The sequence below is a fragment of the Pollicipes pollicipes genome, unplaced genomic scaffold, assembly GCF_011947565.3.
Source record: "Pollicipes pollicipes isolate AB1234 unplaced genomic scaffold, Ppol_2.1 Scaffold_6049;HRSCAF=7174_pilon_pilon_pilon, whole genome shotgun sequence".
NCBI classification, from domain to species: domain Eukaryota; kingdom Metazoa; phylum Arthropoda; class Thecostraca; order Pollicipedomorpha; family Pollicipedidae; genus Pollicipes; species Pollicipes pollicipes.
This window is the reverse complement of record NW_023596804.1, coordinates 25718-50318: the sequence shown is the minus strand read 5'-3', so window position 1 is coordinate 50318 and position 24601 is coordinate 25718. Positions and strand designations below refer to the sequence as shown.

Genomic DNA, 24601 nt, shown 5'->3' with positions numbered 1-24601 from the left:
ATGTACACTATAATCTGAGTGCGGCCTGTCTATGATCCCTCACTCGTCAGGCCTGCATCACCACGCTCCCTCACCAGTCGTATGACGTCTGTCGCGTAGACCATCTCGCACGTTTCACTGCCATCTAGCGGCCGGACGACGTTATGCAGTTCCGGTACGCCGTCGACGCCCTTGGCGGCGGGCCCGGCGCTATCCAGGCGGCAGCCCTCTCTGACGGGCGTGGCGCCAAGCCGGCGGCGCACATACTCAGCCAGGTATGCCTCGCGCACGTGGCCGACCAGTCGTAGCCGGAGGGGGCGGCCCGCGCTGCCCGCCACCGGCCCGCCAGGCACTCATCCACCAGGCTGGAGCGGCGTCCGAGGTGTCAGCGCGACAATACAGACGGAACAACGCTGCTTTGCCCGGCTGCAGCGGGTGATGGAGGCATCGGTCCTGAACGAGCGGGGGCTGGAGGAAAGCACTGATGCGATACGATATGTTGCTGTCCGCGCAGCCGTGACAATCCTGCGCCCAGACCAAGTCGCCTGACATCGGCATGATGACGTCACATCTGTCCAGTCGCGCCCGCCCGCGGCAGGACTACCGGGCCTCGTGCTCGTCTGCGCCTCATGTTCCTACACACACGTGACATCGGCGAGGTGACGTGAGATCTACACGTCACTTCGGTTTGGGGCAGGACTACCGGACCCCGTGTTCCTCTGCACATCCTGTACTTAAACACACGTAGCACACCGGCGAGCGCACCTGCTCGTCATGTTCTCGAAGCCGCAGGTGTGGCCTGGCGTGGTCAGGTTGACCTGCCAGTCGAAGCGCGGGCAGCCGATGCGCCAGACGCCAGTCGCACGGCCTGCAGGCCGTCTTCGGCCGGGAGCCCCGCCGGTCGCCCGGGCATCCCCTGCCCGCCTGCGGAGGCGATTGCGTGCCGCGATGAGAGGCAGCGAGCAGTCCCAGATCACGCTATCCAGGGCTTTTGTGCCTGCTACCAATGGATCTATCAGATGGCTGTGCAGCACACCGGCGCATGTAGTACTTTTTTCCTCGCCTCATCTACCTCGTGCTAGATTACATGCTTAGAAACAAGGGCTCATAATGACTTCCGCAAGTTCAACACTTCTGTCGGATCATGTCACTGACTGCCCCCTGTAATTATTCCAGAGTGAAAACTTTTTGACCTATATCCCTCCCCTGACCGTGCCACAGCCACTGCCAGTCACTGGACCACGTCGTTCTCGCTGGCCTGGGCCTTCTAAGCATCTTGCAGCATGGATGAGCCAGAGGCCTTGACAAGCGAATGCCTTCGCTTGACCCGGACCACGAGCGCCGGCTGACCCAACTCATGAACCGAGCTTGTAGCCCGAGGTTCGACCCCGGCTCTTTTTCTCAGCTCTGTCGAAGTCTGGGCCGAGCTCCCGGTCCGAGGTCGACCTCGGCTTTGCTCTCAGCTCCGCCGAAGCTCTGGGCTGAGCTCCCGGTCTGAGATCGATCCCGGCTCCGCTCTCGGCTCTGCCGAAGCTCTGGGATGAGCTCTCGGTCCGGATTTGACCCGGCTCCGCTCTCAGCCCTGACGGAGCTCTGGACTGAGCCTCCGATCCGAGGTCGACCCCGGCTCCGTTCTTAGCTCTGACTCTCACGAGGCTCTGGATTGAGCTCCAGGTGTGGTGTCGACCCCGGCTCTGTTCTTAGCTCTGACTCTCACGAGGCTCTAGATTGAGCTCCCGGTGTGGTGTCGACCCGGCTCCGTTCTTAGCTCTGACTCTCACGAGGCTCTGGATTGATTGCTCCCTGGTTGTTTGGTTGTCCGACCCCGGCCCTCGTTATCAGATTCTGACTCTCACGAGGCTCTGGACTGAGCTCCCGGTGTGTTGTCGACCCCGGCTCCGTTATCAGATCTGACTTTGTCGAATCTGTGGACTGAGCTCTCGGTCCGGGGTCGACCCCGCCTCGGTTCTCAGCTCTGACGGGGCTCTGGAGTGAGCTACGAGCTGGGCTGTGCCGCACGGACTTACCACGGTATTGGAGCCAGAGAGCGGCGACCAGGACTATCGCCACAACGAGAAGACAGCAGAAGATCGCCTTGCTCGTCGGGCAGCGCCAGACAGTGTCACCTCCACGGCGAGACATAATGTCCTGAAATTGCAGCAGATGACGCTGGGTAGGTTGTGGCTCAGTTTTAAAACTCACCGTCAAGTTAGCGACATTTGCGGGAGTTTTCACGAATGGTGACACCTCTCTGTGACATGCGGAGCGAAGCGAATAAAGACACCTCTGGCAAAAGCGGCGCGTTAGATGTTGTTTTGTTCGGATTATTTGGTAGTGTATCAGTAGATTGGATCTTCCTTCGCATTCAAAATGCAACTTGTGTGACAGGAAATGTGTCACATCACCAACGCTGATTACCCAATAATTAAACGTACCATTTACCACGCGCCTGGGTGGCCTGCCGGATACCCTTGGCTCTGGTGGGGTGTGTGGGGGGGGGGGTCAATTTGGCCTCCTGAGATCTCAGCAGCTAAGAGATATAGAGCCACCAATCTCACAGGGTGCGTTGAACTGTACATGAACTCACTTAGATCAACGTTTGAGGTTCCTAGGTCATGATCTTTGGGCCAAATATGGTCCGACAAGGTCAAATTTTAGGTTGGTCTCCAAAGGCCCCGAGAACTTAGATAACTGTTCTTAGCAAAGTCACATGCTCAGTTCAGGTCGGTGAACTGGCTCGGCATTTCAAAGGTCATAGCGATTTAAATCATGCAAAACGGCTTTGAGTTTTCCATTTGAAAAAGCGACAAAGGTTACGATAGGCAGTATCTTCCTAAAAAAAAAACAAAGCGTTGACCTGGGTCATTTTGGGTCAGCGACCTGCTCTGACCTTAAAGAAGTTCATGAAAGGTGTATAATGCAGTCTCTGTTACCAATAAATTCGAAATGAGCACCAGAAACTACCCCACACAGTAATAAAATACCCTAGAGCCATAAACAGTTTGGTTTTGACCTTGCCCTGACCTCCATGCCTGGCCCTAGGTCAATGTCATTTGTTTTTTTCAATTGCTGTGTTGCCTAAAAAGTATCTCAGAGATGTATGGCTTTGTCTAACACTCCGTTGTTGGATCAGATTGAGTGAATACCTTGAAATTGTCTTCGCTGAAACCAGAGCCTGATTTTGACCTGCCATAGGTCAGCGACCTTACAAGGTAAATATAAATTACCTATGCCAGACGATCGTCTATTCAGTTGTCTACAGCTGTGCAAAAAATGTGGCGCGGCCACGCCGTGCCGTTCAGAAAGCATTGTGGAAAAACCTTCGGGGAGGGGGTCACTTTGACTCCCCCCCCCCCACTCGAGCGCGTGTTAAATGTGAGAGAACGGCCTTTCAGGATAATACTATTTTATTTTGCAAAATAGCACACAACAAAATAGCAGCATTCTGACAGCGTCTGACTTCTTCAGGTTAAAACACATCACTGTTTCGACAAGGGCATATTCTCCGTGTGTAAATGAGTCCGCCCGGTTATACAACGATTTGTCTGCATCGCCTTCGTCCAGCACCACCTTTCAATGAGGGGGAACCACCATGATGTGTGCGAGAGATGTATGTGCGAGAGCTGTGCCATGGATGTGCCAAGCGAGTACGTGTGAGCCCGGTACGTAACATGAAGGCGCTCGGTAATGTCACACAATAGTCACAAACGAAAGCTACCAGGGACTTCAACAGAATTTTTCAAGCACCTAACTGCCGAAGACATCACCAGTAGAGCGCAAGGTGAGAGTACGTACTCGGCTTATTTCCATCAACTCTGAACTCCATAAACCCATTATAATCGTGCATCATTTAAGAGTAAGTATCATCACGCGATCATCAGCAGCAACAGCAGCAGGAGCAGCAGCAAGCGAAATGATGCGATCATGCATCATGTGAGATGATGCATCATTTCGTATCAGTCTACGACCAAAGGCGTTTGGACTATCATACACGAGTAAATGGCCGTTTTCATCTCATTCAATCGAAATTAAATGATAACTTGGTCGCAAACTTGCCACCTGAAATGTGTACGACATAGCGCTGAAAGTTCAGGATATCCACAACCTTCCTGAAAAGGTTCACAATAATGCATAATAGTTCAAATCTAATCGATAAATATCACCATCTATTTCAGCAATTCTATATCAGCTCCTTCTTCTCGAAAGCGATTAAAACTCGTTATCACGAGGGACGGCGAGAACGAGCGACAGATGGCATTATCTGCTGCATGCTATATAACCTAAGATTACCTTCTTGACGAAATTATTGCTATTTTCAAAATGCACGAAATACGACACAGTTCTAAGTTCTACAGTTCATTCTGTAAATACATCAGTACATAACAAGCCTGATTTCGTCGCAAAGCGCCTATTTGCAGCTCATTTATCTCAAAACTGCATGCGAACGCCTAAAATTTATACAAGAGCCTTAACAGCTTCTGGTCGTGGTAGCATAAAAGGCATTTAACCGCACTTAGTAAGGTGGGAGAGGACATAAAGACCATGTTCCTCACTTGCCCGTAAACGGAGGGTTGCTGCTATCGTTATCGATTTAAGCGTCTTCTCTCGGTGATGTGACAAAAAATTAACAGGACCCAGACAACTGTCGCGGGTTTCTTCGCCACAGCTGCCCTTGGGCATTTTGCAATGTCTCATGAGCTTTCCAGTCAGTCGGGCCAAAAGATTCGCCCGCTCTTCGAATCGTACCCAGTGGCGACGGACCACGGAACTAGAATATTTCACCTTGACCATGAAGGCGGTCGTTTTTAGCAGTCTTTACGGGTAACATCGCCGCGTAGTCAGACGGCGCCCGGCCCCAGAGCAGCTACCACGTGCCCGACTGGGACCCGCATGCTAAGCAGGGTTTTCTTGCGACTGGTTTTGTGGTCCGTGCGCTGCCCCTTGCCGGAGAGATTTCGCCGCGGACTGACCGTCAGGAGCAGCCACTCTGTCCGCGCTCAAGCAGGAGTGCAGGAGATGCGTCAGGGCAGTATATTTTCTGTTGATTAGTAAACATTGGCCGATGTATAAGCAAGTGAAATTGGCATGGTGCATTAAAATGCAAAGGGAGGTTGTTCGTCCTGCATTGGAACGTTTTGTTTGTACTCCCTCAACGCCTTTAAGTCTACACGTTATTTTGTTTTAAGATGTGCGTAGTTCCAGGTTGTAATATCTTGGTGAACGAGCAAAATAACTGAAGGTAGCTTGGAGATGTGCGCAAGATGCAAGGTTCCAACAGCGGAAATTCAGCCAAGTATGAAAGTGTAAGCTGAAATTGAATCAATACGCGTAGCACAAAATACACGAATGGCATACAAGGGTACGACAGCTCGCAGAGCCGGCCTGCTGGTGTCGTCTGACCTTAGCTGAGGCGGTCCGTACGGCGCGGCTGGCTGCTGCTGCGACTGTGGCCGGCCGGCCGGGCCGGCGCGGCGCCGGGTCTGCATTTGCAGCCTCGCGGGCCCGCAGGCGCCGCGCGCGGGGTGAGCGACCGGGCTCCGCGGCCGAGACGCGCCGACTAACGCCTGGGCAGCGGGTGGAACGTGCAGTGTCCGGAGGAAACGGGCAACAGCGCTACGCAACGTCCGAAGGAAACGGGTTACAGCGTTAGGCAACGTCCGGAGGAAACGGGTAACAGCGTTAGGCAACGTCGGGGGGGGGAAACGGGTAACAGCGCTAGGCAACGTCCGGAGGCAACGGGAACAGCGCTAGGCAACGTCCGGAGGAGGAAACGGGTAACAGCGCTAGGCAACGTCCGGAGGAATGGGATAATAGCGCCAGGGGACGTGCGGAGGAAAGGAATAACGGCGCCATGAGGCGTCCGGAGGGAAGGAATAACAGCGCCAGGAGACGTCCGGAGGAAAAGGAATAACAGCGCCAGGAGACGTCCGGAGGGAAGCAATAACAGCGCCAGGAGGCGTCCGGAGGGAGGGAATAACAGCGCCATGAGACGTACGGAGGTAAGGAATAACAGCGCCAGGAGACGTCCGGGGGAAAAGGAATAACAGCGCCAGGAGACGTCCGGAGGAAAAGGAATAACAGCGCAGGAGGCGTCCGGAGGAAAGGATAACAGCGCCGGACGTCCGGGGAAAAGGATGACAGCGCCAGGAGGCGTCTGGAAGAACAAAATAACAGCGCCATGAGACGTCCGGAGAGATGGAATCACAACCACGGGGACGTCAGGAGAGGCGGAGTTGCGGCCGGAGGGGGGGGGGGGGGGGGTAGACAGATCAGACAGAGACCGGATGACCACATCTTGAGACGGTTATGTAACAGCAATGCAAGTGCCATAACCATCAGCAATTTTCTTCCATCTCATGCGAAATCTACAAGATATTTCTCATGCGCGATAGTGTGTTTGATGACAGATACCAACGTAAGGTTTGTTTTCTTTAATTCTTTAGGCTTCATACAGGGTGGGCAAATGTAGTTGTTCTTGGTTGTCATAAGATCGGTTGAATTAACTGTAAAATAGCTGATAGTCGAATGCCTCCACAAATACAAAACCATGCCGTTTTTTGCCGCTTTTCATGCCGTTTTTTGGTACAAAACCATGCTTTTTGCGTTAGTTTACTTGATTAAGTATGAGAGGAAATGTTACACATTTGAAAAGATTAAAGCAGGCATCGGCATTTATGAAATGAGCTCACTTATCACTATTTACATATTTTTACGGGGAAAAGACTTTTCTAGACAACATGCTTTCTCTGTTTAGCAAATGTACTCCTAAAAATGTCATTGTTTGATTATGTCATCGTGTCATGCGCAGGGAACTTTCAAAACATTGATTGGGAGTCAATTGACGGCCCCTATGCCTGGAAAGCGTGCTCACGAACGCCAGATGCGTGCGACTCGGCAACCGCTTTTTGTTGGCCTTGATCGTGGCATAGCTTATGGCATGACAGGGTTTGAATGGCGTTATCGCATCATGTTTGCCTAGATGACCCAAAAATAGTCTCCCCGAAATAGCCTGCAAATCTTCGTGAGCGTTTAGCCAAGAAACTGGAAAGTTTTAGGTCTCCTTTATGGATTATGCATCGTCCACTGTCATTCAACAGTCGCACAGAGAATAGCAACAAAAGGGCCACATATATGTTATTCTGTACGCTGCGTGGATTTTTCACTACATTTTACATTTTACATGTGCTTTTCTGAACATTTCTACATTTGTTCACATGCAACAAAGACGCTTTCATGATTCCCTGAAATACCGGGAAAATAGTTCGAAATGTCTCAGAAAAGCACTTCACGGACAGGAGACAAAAACAGACCGGACGTGACCAACAACTTGTTGCTGAAAATATAATTATAACGTTTATTTTCCATACGCCGATCCCTGGCTGGAGCCGTAGCCCTGACCTCCGGTCGGGCCACGTCCCCTCTTGACGTTGCTGCGACCCTCCTCCTCGCCATACGCGTTGAGGAACTTTGCCTCACCCTCGTACTCGACGTCGGCCACAAAGCCAGATTCGCCCTGGACCGAATAGGAGATGGTCTGGAGTCGGCCGTCGGGCAGCACGACGCTGTACTGGCCCTGCACCTCCTCACCGTTGGACTCCTCGGCCGCGCCAAAGTCGTTACCACGGACATCCAGCACGTCGTAGCTGAACGAGTAGGGCGTAGGAGGCTCTGTCTGTCCGTAGCCTCCGTTGGACTGCTGGCCATAACCTCCGTTGGACTGCTGGCTGTAACCTCCGTTGGACTGCTGACCATAGCCTCCGTTGGACTGCTGGCTGTAACCTCCGTTGGACTGCTGGCTATAACCTCCGTTGGACTGCTGGCTGTAGCCTCCGCCAGACTGCTGGCTGTAACCTCCGTTGGACTGCTGGCTGTAGCCTTCGTTGGACTGTTGACCATAGCCTCCAATGCTGGACTGCTGGCCATAGCCTCCGTTGGACTGCTGACCGTAGGTCGGCTTCAGGCTAGACTCAAATGGTCTCCTCCGAGACTGCAGACCATAGCCTGATGATGCCGATGACGACCCATATTGAGACTGGGCACCAGAAGGGGCACCGTACTGGGACTGGGCACCGGAGGGAGCACCGTACTGGGACTGAGCACGAGAGGGAGCACCGTATTGGGACTGAGCACCAGAGGGAGCACCGTACTGGGACTGAGCACCGGACGGAGCACCGTGCTGGGTCTGGGCACCAGAGCCATGTCGATCCGCTGTAGCCACGAAGGCAAGGGCAGCTATAATCAGGATCTTCATGCTTGCCGAGAGGACTAGTTGAAGCAACTGTGCCTGGCCCACCGAGTCTCGCAGTTTTATACCGTGTCCGCTCGTGAGCATTCAATCACCGCCTTGGCAGCACCGACACGGAATCATGATTGCACAATCTGGCTGAAATGAGTATGCAGATTGTACGAGGTGTCGCGGGCGATCCGTGAGGAGATCAGAGCACGGGTGTTTCCTCACCTGACATCGGCACCGGTTTGTATATCATGTTCGGCGGATTGACCCGAAACACAGTGGGCAGCCAGCCCTCTGCTCAAACACGGCCTGGCCTCTACGATCCCAGTACGTAAACAGTCGTATTGCAACTCTTCGTATGTGAGACTTGAGAAGCAATGAAGTTGGGTGCACCTTGTAGACGAATAACTGTGAGACATAAGGGCATAAAGATATCCGGCCAGCCAAGGAGCACAAGGATCCATCGGGGCTGGCATGCCTCACGTTCCGTACACATCCTCAAAACTAATCACCCGACCTACATAAATTTAGCTATAAATGAGATCTTTAGACCAATAGAACTTGTCGAAGCAGTTTTTCAATATTGCTAGAGAGGGACTTTCCACAGCTTGGTTTGTTCGCCTATTCCAATGGTTCACTTCTCTTTCACTAAATGACATCTGCCTCTTCATAGTTCTACTCCTACCTTTTGCTAAATGAAACTGGTTTCCTCTATGTCTCGGCCTAATTTCCAGTGCTCCATGTAGATATACCTTGTCAGTCCCCTTCATAGTATTGTTCACCTCCATCAGATCCCCTCTAAGTTTGCAATATTTCATTGAATACAAATCCAAGGCCCTAAGCCTATCCCTATATTATACGTCGCCAATTCCATTCATCATCCTAGTTGCTTTCCGCTGTGCTCTTCTACACATTTTTCTATACCCTACGCCCTGTGCTCTTTCGCCAGTCTATCTACACCCTATTGGAAGCGTGCGGACCAAGCCTGTACACAATACTCTTGGTGTGGTCTGACATAAGCCAAGAACAACTTCTCGACAACATTCCTACTCTTGTAATGGGCGTTCCTGTTAATAAGTCCAAGCATCCGAGGCGCCTTGCTCCTAGCAGTCCCACCTTGCCTTTCACTCTACAAATCCTTAGAAATTGTAAGCCCTAAATCCTTTTCTTCCTTAATTTGGTCTAGCTCCTGACCTCCCATTTTATAGCTAATACCCTCATTGCTGAAACTACCCAAGCGCATCACCTTACATTTGTCGTAATTGAATGGCATTTGCCACAGAGAAGCCCAGTTGACTAGTTTATTCAAATCAAGTTTAAATTAGTTCACCTGTTCAGCACCTTGCTCCATAGCCCTAGCTCAATATTATTCACAAAAATAATAAAGAGCAAAGAGTCCAACAACATCCGCTGTAGAAGGCTACTCTCTAGTAGCTCCCACTGATATTTTGTACCATTGAGCACCACTCTGCTTTCTGTTTAGAAGTCAAGTCCTCACCCAGCCAACAGTTTTTCCCTCAATGCCATGCGAATTTAACCGATAAAGCAGACGCTGGCGTGGCATCTTATAAAATGCCTTCCTAAAATCTGGAAAGACAACATTTGAACCATTGCCTTCATCTCCGCCTCCGTGGTCTTGGGGAAAGATGCTGGACTCGTAATCCAGCGGCGCTGGGTACGAGTCCCAGAGTGGACGCATTGTTTGACCCGACTGAAAAGGAAAGGCCAGCTGGCAACTGGCCAACGAGGTTCAACCCAGACCCGAGGCGGCCGTGTCGCAGCATTGTGCGGCACGTAAAACCCTCCGCATCCCTGTCTGGCGAAAGGGCGTAGGCAAAATTAGCTGTGGAACTGGACGGCACGCTTGGGTGGTGGGTTCGGGGTACACGCAACAAGCTATGCTTAGCAGGTACTCTGAATCCGAAGTCACCCTTACAAACCATTCGGAATAAATTTATTTGTTAAAAAAAATCTCTCTGACTAGTAATCTGCCCCATGAACTCTAGATGATGTGCCGAACAGAACCTACCTGAAAGAAAACCATGGTGACTTCTATTTATCAACTGATGCCTTTCTAAGTGTGACTGAATGCTAGCCTTAATCTCTAAGGCCTTACAAACTAGCGAGGTTAAACTCACAGGCCTGTACTTGCTGACACTTCTTAAGTCCCCTTCTAAAAAATCGGTACTACATTGGCATTGCGCCAGTCCTCGGGTCTTCTGAGAAACTCAATGATCCATTAAATATTAGCATAAGAGGATAAGCTAGAGCACTGACGCACTCATTCAACATCCTTCCATATATCTGATCAGATCCGACCACTTTATTAACCTTGATTTCCATCGATCTACCCTTTACTATACCCAAGGTAATCGTCAAATCTAAAAGGCTGCCTTCAGTCAAGTTTTGCCTAATTTGGAGGAGATTATACATAGTCTCCTCTGTAAAAATCGAAGGAAACTGCCTACTAAGGGCATCTACAATGTGCCTGTGCTCCACTAAAGACTTTCCACGTTCCTCGAGAGGGCCGACGGGTCTCTTAGATATGACTTTGTAGTAATTAAAAAACTTCTTAAAGTCGCCAGAGCTAGTCTCTGCTAGCCGCATTTCTGATAATGTTTTGCCTACCCCGATTTCCTGCTTAAGCTTTTTTGTTGCAATCCTATACTCTTGCTTGCTGCTTTCTGTGTCTCGCACTGTTTGCCCATCATTGCCCATCATCTTCTTTACTGCCATCAAATTGCGCCAGCCATGATAGCTTCCTAGAGCTATTTTCTCGCAATTTTCTAAAAGATATGAACCTTTCTGTCCTTCTTCTAAACTATCCTTGAATGCTTCCCACATTTGATGTACAGTGAGACCAGATAGAGCATTCTCCCACTGGATGCTGGCAAGAAAGGCTGTAAGTGCTTCAAATCTACCCGTAGGAAAAATAGAAATAAGGGTATGATTAGTCTTACCTGAAAAAATATAGACACGTTGAAAACCCTACAATATTATGGTCACAGTTTCAAAGTGCCTTACCTACTGCCAAAGCATCTACCTGCCCCTCCTCATTAGTCATAACCAGATCCAAAGTCTTTTCTCCCCCAGTGGGTTCGCACGCCACCTGCCGAGGAAATTTTCTCGTAATCCCCCAGCATCACACATTTTCCTTTCATACCTCTGCCAATTTCTTCACGTATTTCTGTGTCCAGATTCTGGCAACTATTCGGAGGCCTGTAGAAGGCTCCAATGCGTAGATTGTTGCCCTTTGACACAACCAAATCTAGCCAGAGGGATTCTACACTATGGCCAGTCGTCATACTTTCAACATTTTCACAGTATATTCTGCCTCACATGTACTAATATCTCTCCTCCTTTTTCACTTTTCTGTGAAATGTTGACGTATTATTGTAACCAGATACTTCAAATTTATGTAAACTATCCCCGAAAAGCTGCTCGCTCATCCAAGATTCAGAAACAGCTGCCTGGTTCTCATCAAATGATCGCTACCCCGGGAATGATCGGCGGTGGGAATGAACCCCACCGCCGACTCGCCACGAAATCCATTATCTTCGCACGGGGCTACAAATGTGATCGTGATCGAAAATCGAATTCGATCTATATGATCGATGCTGAGATAGAAAAAATGGAAATTGCCATCCTACATGTGCCCCTCCCATCTTAAGATGGCTGCTATCATATGACGTCACGCAAAACTGGTCTGCTCAGAATGGGAATATTTTGTGGAAAAGTGGAGCCAAACATGTTCATTTAAATTACGTGGTATCTCCACCCACCAAGATTGCTTACCTTCACCGGAGGAATGTTCATTATGTATTTGCATGTGCGTTAGGTTTGAATAACGTGAGAAGAAGTGAACGTTTGTGACTGAGACGGCGGACAGCGCAAGTATTTAGCGACATGTGCATTGGTGGGCTTTGGAACATGAGCGTCACAAAACCACTCGATGTGCCGCTGGTATGTGCCTGCTTGCAAACACAACGACCCTTGCAACGAACTGAACATAGAAGTAAACCATGCTTACCAAAGCTAAAGTACCCTTCAAAATAGTCACTGCGCTAAATCCGACGGGCAGAAATCAAAGCCTTTGTGCGACGTTTCGTTGAATTCGCAGGAATTCCCAAGGTAGTGGGCTTCATATGTGCACACCCTTTTTGCTTAAATAGCGGACTTTAAGCTCTCATACCAAGAATCATGTTATTTAATGTATTGAATTCATGGTGGTGGACAGGGAGTCCAATGACATTTCCTTACCGTAGCAGCTACTTAAAACCGAAATTCTCAGCTATTCATAAAGGCATTACGAAAAATTAGGATTACTAACCAAATCGGATACTCCGGATGAACTATAAGTGACAAGCGCAAAAATGTTCATGGACTCTGCGTGACAAACTATGAGCGATAAGTGCAAAAAGGTGGGATGCTTCCTGTAAAGCTGGATATAGATGCGCAGCTTTGACTCAGGCCCGGAAAATGGAGTGCGCAGAACGTAGAATGTACCTTTTCACTTAGAGCCGCAATATCTTCATCAATCCTAAACAAGTTGACAGTGCGTCGCCATTTATGGACAACTTCATAACAACAGTGGTCACACTGGCTGACAACTTCATGACAACACTGGTAACACTGGCTGACAACATTGGCGGAAATAGACCAGTAAGAAATGGAAAGAAAAATGCTGACAAGATTATCAGCATCATGTTTAGTTCCCCCATCGTAGTTAAGTTTAGTGTTTCAGTCACCCAGAAGCAGATTTACAGCAAAGTGAGCTGGAGCAAAAGAAATTCCTGACAAAGCTATCAGCACCATGTTTATTTTCCGTAGGCCGATCGCTGGCTGGAGCCGTATCCCTGACTTCCGGTCGGGCCACGTCCCTCTCTTGACGTTGCTGCGGCCCTGCTCCTCGCGGTAGGCGTTGAAGAACGTGACTTCGCCCTCGTACTCGACGTCGGCCACAAAGCCAGAGTCGCCTGGACCGTATAGCAGACGGTCTGGAGTCGGTCATCGGGCAGCACGACGCTGTACTGGCCCTGCACCTCCTCACCGTTGGACTCCTCGTCCGCGCCAAAGACGTTACCAGGCACGTCCAGTACGTCGTAGCTGAACGAGCACGGCGTAGGAGGCCTGGCCTGCCCGTAGCCTCCGTTAGACTGCTGACCGTACCCCCCGCCGGACTGCTGGCTGTCACCTCCGTTAGACTGCTGGCGCTCGCCCCCCCCCCCCCCCCCCCTCCCCCCCGAACTGCTGGCCACTGGCCACGTCCCACGCCGAAGTGCTGGCTGTAACCTCCGTTGGACTGTTGACTGTAGGCTCCGTTGGTGGATTGCTGTCCGTACCCTCCGTTGCTGGGCTGCTGGTCATAGCTCCCGTTGCTTGGCTGCTAGCTGTAGCCCCCCGTTGGACTGCTGGCCGGAGGTTTGCCTTTAGGCAAAACTCAGATGGTCTCTTCCGAGACTGCGAACCGTAGCCTGACGATGCCGATTACGACCCATATCGAGACTGGGCACCAGAGGAAGCACCGTACTGGGACTGGGCATCAGGGAGAGCACCGTACTGGGACTGGGCACCAGAGGGAGCACCGCACTGGGACTGGGCATTAGGGAGAGCACCGTACTGGGACCGGGCACCAGAGGGAGCACCGCACTGGACTGGGCACCCGAAGGAGCACCATACTGATTGGGCACCAGAGCCACGCCGGTCTCCTGCAACCACTACAGCGAGGGCAGCTACAACCAGGATCTTTTTACTTGCTGAGAGGACTAGTTTGAGCAACTGTGATTGGCCCACTGAGTTTGACCGTTTCATACCGTATTCGCTGGTGAGCTTTCAGTCGCCGCCTTGTAGGCGGCGGCGACGGCAGCAGCACGATTGCGCAATTGAGATGAAAATGAGAATGCAAATAGTACGAGGTTGTCGCGGGCGATCCGTGAGGAGATCAGAGCACAGGTGTTTCCTCACCTGCCATTGGCACTCGTGCGTGAATCATGCCTGGCAGATTGACCCGAACCACGGAGGGCGTCGTGCCGGTGCGTGACCTCGTAAATACAGCTCTTACATTATGACCTGCCGCTGAGCGGCGTAGTTGTACCGAGGAATTGTAAGACCTGCTCTATATGCGGCTTGGGACTGGCTCTTGGGGGCGCCCGACATGGTGTCCGTATGCCCACCGGTCGAAGAGGTCCGACGCTGTGCTGCGGCCACCAGTCGTGACTGTAGTTTGGATGGGTCGTCTTTCTCTTGCCTTGTCCTCTCCTGCAAATGAATAGAAGCTGTTCGGGCATACAGGATATGGTGTTTGTGGTATCTTTGGTCAGTATATGTGATTATTAGCTTGTACCAAAATAACTCGAAGAAATATAGGACGTCGGATTGAGTTTAGAATGCATCTAAGGTATTGCTCGTTCTACGTAGTTCATGCTTGCAGTGGTATATCCTGTAAGTTGTTCTAATATGTTTAGATTTTCAGAAACATTCTTGTAAGGTATATGCCTAAAGCTCTACAGCTTGTCTCAATCCAGTTTATATCTGCTCGTATGACGGTAGTTGGCACGGCCCCACCGGCGAGCATTGCCACATGTGCTGCGTGCGCCATTTTGGAATCAATGTCCCTGCCGTGGTGACGGCTGACCTCATATTTTTCTGAAAACTAGTTGGGCTCCTTCGCTACATCACGATAATGACAATCGTGACGATAATAGCACAAGGCGAGCGTTCGGTTGGTAAGCTGCTGACGTATGATTCAATATTTGTGCAGGCGTTACTCTGGCCATGTGCTTTCGCGCGCTGGTGATGGGAGTATAGTGGACGCCAAGGTTGGGTGGACTTGGTACGGGTTAATGGGCTTAGCGAGCTTTGATTAAGTTTTAGAATGATGCTTCTTTTTCAAAATTAACGGGATTTCGTTTTGAGCGTAGACGGGGTATGCGATAAACAAAATATGGTCAGATTCATCCCGGAGGTGAAAAGAATAGTTGGGCTATGATGGTATCCTCTCAAGATTGTATTTTATGTAACCTGTACAGACCATGTTTCCATGCTTCCTACCGAGCGGAGGAAACGAGAACTTGGCTGATTGAGAAGCGTTACTCGTCTGCTTCGGCAATAACAGACAGCACACCTCAAAATCACCTCAACAGTCGCCCAACAAAATGGGCTGGACTGGGCAAAGCTGGTTAGGCCCATTCGCTTAGGGTGCGTCTGCCTGCCTGTCCGTCCCATTTACAAGTCGTTGTGCCCGGACCCGAACAGCGGGTTGCTGAGTTTTGCGATTTGTACACGCTGCGCCGGAGTGTGAGGCAATTTTCCATGAGTAGCTCGCGAGCCTCCGCCGGTCCGGGGTTCGGGCGTGGCACGTGCTGCAAGGTGCACTTTTGGCTCATTGATTTTCCGCGGGAGCAAATGTGGCCCGACGACAAAGCTGACGAGCAGCCGTTCTATGGCCACATCTCGCTAACCACCGGTCGGAGCGAGAGGAAATCGTCACGACTCGGTAGCGACAGGAAGTCGGCACGACTCGGCAGCGACAGGAAGTCGGCACGACTCGGTAGCGACAGGAAATTGGCACGAATCGGCAGCGACAGGAAGTCGGCACGGCTCGGTAGCGACAGGAAGTCGGCACGACTCGGTAGCGAGTCGGCAGGGGAGTCGCGTGGCTCTAGACGTGCAGTCGACGTGCCACACCCCGCGTGCACAGAGGTGGTAAGATAGCTCCGCTCGGGTTTTCACGGTTTTTACGTTGAATAGCTATTTAGGCAGCCAGAGTGAGTAGGTGGCGCGAGTCAAATTTCAAAGCGTCGAGCAACGAACCGTCCACAATTCACATCGCCAAAATGAATTTGTGCAACTCACGACTGCGCCAGTAATCGAAGGGAAAGTCGGGAATGTCGGCCTCTCGGAAAGCGGCCGCCTAGTACAAAAAGCCATCGGCGAGTTAGCAGCCATGTCATCCTTCCCTCTTATTCTCTTCTTTACTTCAGCCTAAATCCTCACGATGCCCCTTCGACCGGGGCATGCTGCATGCGTCAGCCACCTGTGGGCTGATATGTCCCCTGTGGAGGGACCTACCGGGCGCCCAGCGCACGCCCCACAGAGGGGTTCCTGCGCGGACTCAGCCTCGGCGGTTGGCCTGCCAGGTGCATGTAATCCTGCCCTTCCGTTATCCACTCTCCCTCCCATTGCCCTGAAATGGTCATGTCTGGCCGGAAGGGCTCCAAATCAAACAGTTAACAGTAGCCATTCTCTCGATGAAATTCACACCATCGCGTGCACCGGGCCAATGCCTGCTCTTACCATGGATTCAGTAGTTATTTTGTGGCTATCTCGTCCAAACATCAACTTAGTTAAAGGGCTGCAATTTCGCATTTTTGCGTCGCCAAAATGCCGCCGATCGGTCGCTCAGTCGTCGCCGGTGAGCATTGTAAGCAGATGAACAACCAAACGTGCACATGCCGAATGCAACTGTTTTGCTTTAGTTTATTCATTCGTTGCGGAGAAAAAGGTCAGCCTAAGTGATAATCGAGCGCAGTACTCGAAGCCCAATGGTTTGAGAAATGCCAATGGAACCACACACATCGGGTGAATAAATAATTTACAATGAGTGCGTTAACAGGACTCAACAAATTTAGTCATTTTTTCTTCAGCAAGCCCCCTGCTACGGCAAACAGTGCTCCAATGAATTTGCGAGGTGTGCTTTGTAGTCAATGCAGAGTCTGACCACGCAAACACGTTGCAGCAGTATTGAGCAGATGTGCAGCAGCGAAATTAAGGGAATATTGGCTTTTACAACGGCAGCAAGAACGGTTTCCTTGATGCTTTTGTAATGCATGACAATGCTTCAGCAGCAGTGGTTGTCTCAATAAGCAGTACACCTGAATGCCCCCAAATATTTTTCTGGGGTAATTTATTTTGGGCTTTGATGTGTGCTTCATCAGCTTCGAAGCATGACCATATAGGGCGAAATAGGAAGTGCTATGGCAATGTTTGTCCCAGACTCCAATTAATGTTTTCCCAATGGGCTTACGATGCGTACTGAAACAGACAGTATGTCATACTATATGATGTCATACTCAGCACATCACAAGCGGCTGCATACGGGCAGCCCCGGCAACCAGAATTGGGATCGGTCAGGAAATCCTATGGACGGTGTTCAATGCATCCTGAAGTAAGGCGAACGCAAATCGCTCAGAGGAACGCGACAGGCCTTTCCTTTGTTATGAAGCCAATGCCCCCACATTTGAAGATATTGAAGCAGGCCTTTGATATGATTGATTAAGTTACACTTATAACTCTTGCATGTACTTTTAAGTGAAAAAGAGTGTTCCAGACAGCACAATTTCTCCGTTTAGTCAACTATGCTTCTCAATAAGTCATTTTTGATTGCGACATCGTGCCACGCACATCGGGAAGCAAATGACGTCTCTTATATCTGGACATCGTGCTCTCGAGCGCCAGATGTTAAAGACTCGACACTCATATTCTGTTTAGCCTTGATCAGCGCATGGCTACTGGAATGGCAGGATTTCAGTAACAAACATTATGGCGTCATGGATGCTTCAGCGACTGGAGGGGTTTAGGTCTTAGAAATGACAGGGCTGTGAACTGCCGCCGAATGATGTTCAAGACGGCCATTTCAGTTCAAAAGCTATACAAATCTGGCCCCACTCTCTGTAAAGGAGCCAGCTCCGCCACTTAGCAACGCGAGCCTGCAAGCACTTGCTCCATTTTGTTAAATTTAGGTGGCCAAACCAACGCTGGGGTCCAAACCAACGTTAGGGGGCCAGGGGTTTTACAAAAGGATACAGATCGACATCCGGTGGTTGTAGGGCATCTATCGTGGCGTTGCAAATCTGCGCAACTCAAGGTGTACAATAACTACGGGTGAGCATAGATTATTTATGCATCATTTTTCTTTAGTCAGCAAACATAATAAACATGACACGATAAACATTTTCTGATTTATTTATTGTTTCGACCACATACGCTTCCCACAACCAATTAACACATGGGCATACCTCAAACACCAAAGATATTGTTATGCTCCAAATATTTCGGACTGTGCAATTATAAGTGCTCTAAGAATGCATGCAAATACGCAGCAAGGAAGAAAAAATTGAGTCACGAACAAACGGTCATCCGAAAGCAGATTTCAGCAAAGTGAGCTGGAGCAAAACAAATTACTGACAAAGTTATCATCACCATGTTTAGTTTCCATACACCGATCTCCGGCTGGAGCCGTAGCCCTGACCCTCCGGTCGGGCCCACGCCCCGTCTTGACGTTGCTGCGACCCTCCTCCTCGCCGTAGGCGTTGAAGAACTTGGCCTCACCCTCGTACTCGATGTCGGCCACAAAGCCAGAGTCGCCCTGGACCGAGTAGGAGACGGTTCTGGAGCCGGCCGTCGGGCAGCACGACGCTTGTACTGACCTTGCACCTCCTCACCGTTGGACTCCTCGGCCGCGCCAAAGTCATTACCACGCACATCCAGCACGTCGTAGCTGAACGAGTAGGGCGTTGGAGGCTCGGTCTGTCCGTAGCCTCCGTTGGACTGCTGACCATAGCCTCCGTTGGACTGCTGGCCATAGCCTCCGTTGGACTGTTGGCTATAGCCTCGTTTGACTGCTGGCATAACCTCCATTGGACTGCTGGCTGTAACCTCCGTTGGACTGCTGGCTGTAACCCTCCGTTGGACTGCTGTCCGTAGCCTCCGTTGGACTGCTGGCCATAGCCTCCGTTGGACTGCTGGCCGTAGGTCGGGCTTCAGGCTAGACCTCAAATGGTCTCCTCCGAGACTGCAGACCATAGCCTGACGATGCCGATGAAGACCCATGTTGAGGACCTGGGCACCAGAGCGAGCACCGTTCTGGGACTGAGCACCGGAGGGAGCACCGTACTGGGACTGAGCACCAGAGGGGAGCACCGTGCTGGGTCTGGGCACCAAAGCCACGTCGATCCGCTGCAGCCACGAAGGCAAGGGCAGCTATAATCAGGATCTTCATGCTTGCCGATGAGGACTAGTTGGAGCAACTGTGCCTGGCCCCACCGAGTCTCGCAGTTTTATACCGTATCCGCTCGTGAGCATTCAATCACCGCCTTGGCAGCACCGACACGGAATCATGATTGCACAATCTGGCTGAATGAGTATGCAGATTGTACGAGGGTGTCGCGGGCGATCCGTGAGGAGATCAGAGCACGGGTGTTTCCTCACCTGACATTGGCACCGGCTTGTATATCATACTCGGCGGATTGACCCGAAACACAGTGGGCAGCCAGCTCTTTACTCAAACACACCCTAGTCTTCAGAATCGGACAAAGCCTCGTGTAACCGACTTTGTAACGCATTTCATCCGGCGCAAATATCCGCTCGCAAATATTCGTGTTTACAAAACCCCCTACCCACATAGGTTTAGTTTTATTTCTTCGCATGCGCATTTTTTTCGATTTGATTTCGTAGAATATGCGAAATCGGTGCATCATATTCGTAACATACGCAACTCTGTGCATCGCGCCGGCATTTCTGCACACACGCGTTATCTTTGCGTGAAATCTCTGCTCGTTGCATGCCGTCTTAAACGCTTTGTTACGCATGACATTCTCTGCCCAACGGAATCTTTACTCATAAAATCTCTGATATGTGAGCAAAAATTGCCATACTGTTTCATCCTGCACGCGGCTGCCGCTGCTGCTTCGCAGCTACTCCGTTTCTACTTCCATTCCGTTCTTAGAAGACCCCGTACTTAAGATCCTGTTTTCGCCCCCCAACGTGTACATTGCGTGCAGGCCCAAGGCGAGATCCTATCAGTTTCCGCATGGGGACCTTACATAGCTGGTGAATGGTGTGATTACCTCCCGCTGCATTCATTTGACTTTATGGGCCGGTTGGTTAAAACATCATGCGCTCGGGTTAACGTGCTGGTGTTCGTATTGCGCTTCTAAACTCTGTGCCACGCGTGTGTACATTGTTGTTGATTTGTGCCAATCGACGTCAGCATCTCGTCTTAGGCCTGTACGCGATGCATGCACCGATTCCACAAAGCATGCCTTACTCTTCGCACCTGCGTGCTGGGAACTCCGCGCGGTGGGGGCGGGGGGGGGGGGGGATGCTCCGCGCGTCCCTCCACAGAAGCAGCTCCTCGCTGCTGAACTTATGAAATGTCCACGGCAGTTATCAGGGCCGAGTGTACATATGGAGATGGTACACGTCATGCCTATGTGTCGTATTTGCTATAAGCAACTGGGTTAACATTCAGCTGATTAGGTGCCATGTGGCACCTAGCATGCGTCATTTTTTATCACTACACACAGACCAAAGCGAACCGATGATGACAGCGTTTTCGGATGTTCAAATCCAGGGTGTCTGGCCAGAACTGCATTGTGTGCTGTGATATTTTTTAACGTGATATCACTCATCTCTCCTGTTGATTCGCTAATTCCCCATCCAATTCCCAACCATTAGGCATTCATCAGGACCCCGAAAGGTTCTGTACAAATCCAGATGCAGAATGCTTATCGATAACATCAACAGTGTATCATTAATTGGTCGCCGGTCGGCAACCGTGATAAGCACGACACCAGAAAATCGTATAACCATATTTATTGTTTCGGTAACACGCTTACATGAAACAAACAGACTGCCACACCTTTAAACATACTGTGTCATCCAACATCAGGTGTTTCTAGAGACACATTCTCAAAGATAGAAAACAGAAGAGACGGGGCACGGCTAAACGGTCACACAAAAGCAGTTATGGAACAAAAGAACTGGAAAGAAAAGACTCTGACAAAGTTATCGGCACCGTGTTTAGTTTCCATACGCCGATCCCTGGCTGGAGCCGTAGCCCTGACCTCCGGTCGGGCCACGTCCCCTCTTCACGTTGCTGCGACCCTCCTCCTCGCCGTAGGCGTTGAAGAACTTGGCCTCGCCCTCGTACTCAAGTCGGCCACAAAGCCAAGTCGCCCTGGACCGAGTAGGAGACGGTCTGGAGCCGGCCGTCGGGCAGCACGACGCTGTACTGACCCTGCACCTCCTCACCGTTGGACTCCTCGGCCGCGCCAAAGTCATACCACGCACATCCAGCACGTCGTAGCTGAACGAGTACGGCGTAGGAGGCTCGGTCTGTCCGTAGCCTCCGTTGGACTGCTGGCCATAGCCTCCGCTGGACTGCTGTCTGTAGCCTCCGTGGACTGCTGGCCATAGCCTCCTGCTGGACTGCTGGCTGTAACCTCCGCTGGACTGCTGGCTGTAACCTCCGTTGGACTGCTGGCTGTACCCTCCGTTGGACTGCTGGCTGTAACCCCCGTTCGACTGCTGGCCATAGCCTCCGTTGACTGCTGACCGTAGGTCGGCTTCAGGCTGGACTCAAATGGTCTCCTCCGAGACTGCAGACCATAGCCTGATGATGCCGATGAAGACCCATATTGAGACTGGGCACCAGAGGGGGCACCGTACTGGGACTGAGCACCAGAGGGAGCACCGTACTGGGATGAGCACCAGAGGGAGCACCGTACTGGGACTGAGCACCAAGCCACGTCGATCCGCTACAGCCACAAAGGCAAGAGCAGCCACAATCAGGATCTTCATGCTTGCCGGAGACCAGTTGGAGCAACTGTGCCTGGCCCACCGAGTCTCGCAGTTTATACCGTATCCGCTCGTGAGCATTCACTCGCAGCACCGACACGGACTCATGATTGCACAATCCGGCTGAAATGAGTATGCAGATACTACGAGGTGTCGTGGGCGATCCGTGAGGAGATCAGAGCACGGGTATTTCCTCACCTGGCATTGACACCAGTTTGTATATCATGCTCGGCGGATTGATCCGAAACACCGTGGGCAGCCAGCCCTTTACCCAAACAGCCTGACCTCCAGGATTTCAGTACACGAGTCGTCATATTACAGCTCTTCGTATGTGAAACTTAAGAATGATCTTATCGCGACCACGCCAATCTCTGCATTGTCCCCATGCGCATAATTTTGCTCCAAATATTCCTATTCATAAGATATCGCACACGTCGTGATGTCTGCGGCATTTATGCACGCGCGCATTCTTCCACACCGGATTTCGTCGTACATGCTATTCTTTGTTAGGCGATTTGTCGCACTCGAAGCTCTTTGTATCGCACGGAGCTCTTTGTATCGCACGGAGTTCTTTGTATTTGCCTCTACGATTCTTCATGTCGCGTTTCTGCTCGCTGCATTTCTTCACAAACGTGGCTCTTTGTATCACCATTTTTGCCGAACAGAATCATTTAAATGAAGCATATGGCATTTGTATAAGAAACGTTTGTATTTCCTTGTCTTGATCGTTGGTGTTCCGCTTTTCATTCCCGTTGTCTTTCTTATGCTGTTCTTCAACACGCGCCCGGGTGGCCGGCTAGATACCCTTTGCTCGGGTGAGGGGGGGGGGGGCAATTTGCCCTCCGCTGAGATCTCGTGAACTAAGAAAGCTGGAGACACAAAATTAACAGAGTGTGTTGACCTGGACGTGGACTTACTTAGGTCACAGTTTGGTGTTCCTAGGCATGGTCTCTGAAGTGCCCCCAGAACCTAGGCAACTGTTTTAAGCAATATCAAGCCTTTTTCAGGTCCGTGACCTTGTTTGACCTTTTGAAGGTCATGGTGACCAAACATACAAGACTGCTCTGAATTTGGCCTTTGAATAAGCGACAAATTACGCTAGGTCCAGTATGCTCCTAAAACAAAATGTTGACCCGGGTCATCTTAGATCAGCAACCTGTTCTGACCTTTAAGAAGTCAATGGAAAATGAAATGCGGTTCCTGCTGTCATAAATTCGAAATAGCACCACAAACTATCCCATACAGCAAGCTCTAAAGAAATAAATCAGGTTGGTTTTGACCTTGGTCTGACCTTCATACCGGACCTTAGGTCAACATAATTTGCCCATGTAATATTTGTGGTGCCTAAAAGCATCTTAGAGATGTATGGATTCGTCAAACACTCCGTTATTGTATCAGATTGGACGATTCACTAGAAATTGCCTTCGCTGAAACCATGGCCTGACTTTGTCCTGCCATAGGTCAGCGATTTGACGAAGTCTATCTTAAATGTTTTATATCAAACGATTCGCTATTCAATTGTCTACAGCTATGCAAAACTTGGCGCGGCCGCATCGTGCCGTTCGGAAGCCATTCTGGAAAACCTTGGGGGTCAATTTGATCCCTCCCACCCGAGCGCGTGTTAAGAAGGGCAGGGCTGTGAACTGCGCCGAACGATCTTCAAGATTGGTATTTAGTTCAAAACCCCTGCAAGTGTGGAACACTTCCTTTATGACCCCGGTATGGAGAAGCATTTTTCTCGTCCCACTGTACAAATCATGATTTTCATTCTCCATCCGTGGCGCCGCTTAGCTGATGATGGCGTGCTCTGTGGCTCTGCTGATACATTCATCTGATCAAATAGCTGGGTTGGTAAGCATTGTACTACCGTGTCAATATGTCACAGACATTGGAGCTCGCACCACAAAAACCGACACGCTCACCTTCATGTAATCAGATATGCAGTTATGTGGAGTCGGTGGTCTCCAAAATTATTCAACGGTCCTGAAAAGGACTTCATCATTCTTGTGCGGATCAACCTAAGTATCTAGAGACTATTGGCTGAGCAGACACGTACCTCGTTCCCACTGTTGGTCCTAGGTTCGCACTTTCCCTCAAGAATGCGAGACTCTGAATCCTGATCCCGGCTGGTTCTTTCATGAGCATTAGCGCTGCGTTCCTGGACCCATTGTTGGTTTTGGAATTACACAAACCTAGTTCCTGGCTTTCACTAGTCCTTTTGAAACCACAAGATCTAGGTTCCTAGTTTTCACTGGTATAGGTTCCTACAGCACCAGAACCTCGTTCCTAGCCCCCCCCCCCCCCTGGCTCCTACAACACCAACCCTCGTTCTTGGTTATCACTGGCTTTCCACAAACACCAGAGCCTAGTTCCTAGCTCTCTTTGGTTCTTCCACCACCATCGAAGGAATGAACAAAGTGTGCCACAAGTCTTGCTCACTCTTCCACCATCTGTAAATACTCACACACACACACACCACACACACACCACACACACACACCCACCCACACACACACACACCCACACACCCAACACACACACACACACACCACACACACACACCCACACACACACACACACACACACACACACACACCACACACACATCTATCTCAACAGTCTCCATCGCTCGCGCTCTACTGATCCTCACCGCACGACTGCACGCTCTTTTTGCCTCCACCGCACGCGTCTGCCGTGGATGGCCATGCATAGTTCGTACAAGAACATCCCTAATCCAGTGTTTAACTAAACGTGCCGAGCCGAGATCTAGCCGGTGAGAACAGCACATGGCACGGCCGGTAGCAGCGTCGG

The 24601-nt window shown here is 50.6% G+C and overlaps 1 protein-coding gene and 1 long non-coding RNA gene across 2 annotated transcripts in view; both read right to left on the bottom strand.

Moving 5' to 3' along the window:
- Positions 1-852: 852 nt before the first annotated feature.
- Positions 853-5420, bottom strand: LOC119104181 (uncharacterized). The gene is made up of 3 exons (XR_005094881.1): positions 5380-5420; positions 2007-2127; positions 853-903 (listed from the first exon to the last, which is right to left on the bottom strand). It is a non-coding gene; the product is annotated as an uncharacterized LOC119104181 (long non-coding RNA).
- A 1913-nt stretch (positions 5421-7333) lies between these two features.
- The window catches only part of LOC119104180 (pro-resilin-like), a gene marked incomplete at its 5' end in the record, with an annotated part of 35889 nt that continues 18621 nt past the window's right edge, over positions 7334-24601 (bottom strand). Inside the window, 4 exons of the mRNA XM_037227858.1 lie at positions 7334-7622; positions 13074-13188; positions 18479-18600; positions 21027-21170. Coding sequence (XP_037083753.1) covers positions 7334-7622; positions 13074-13188; positions 18479-18600; positions 21027-21170 — 670 coding nt within the window. The remainder of the gene's footprint in view (positions 7623-13073; positions 13189-18478; positions 18601-21026; positions 21171-24601) is intronic.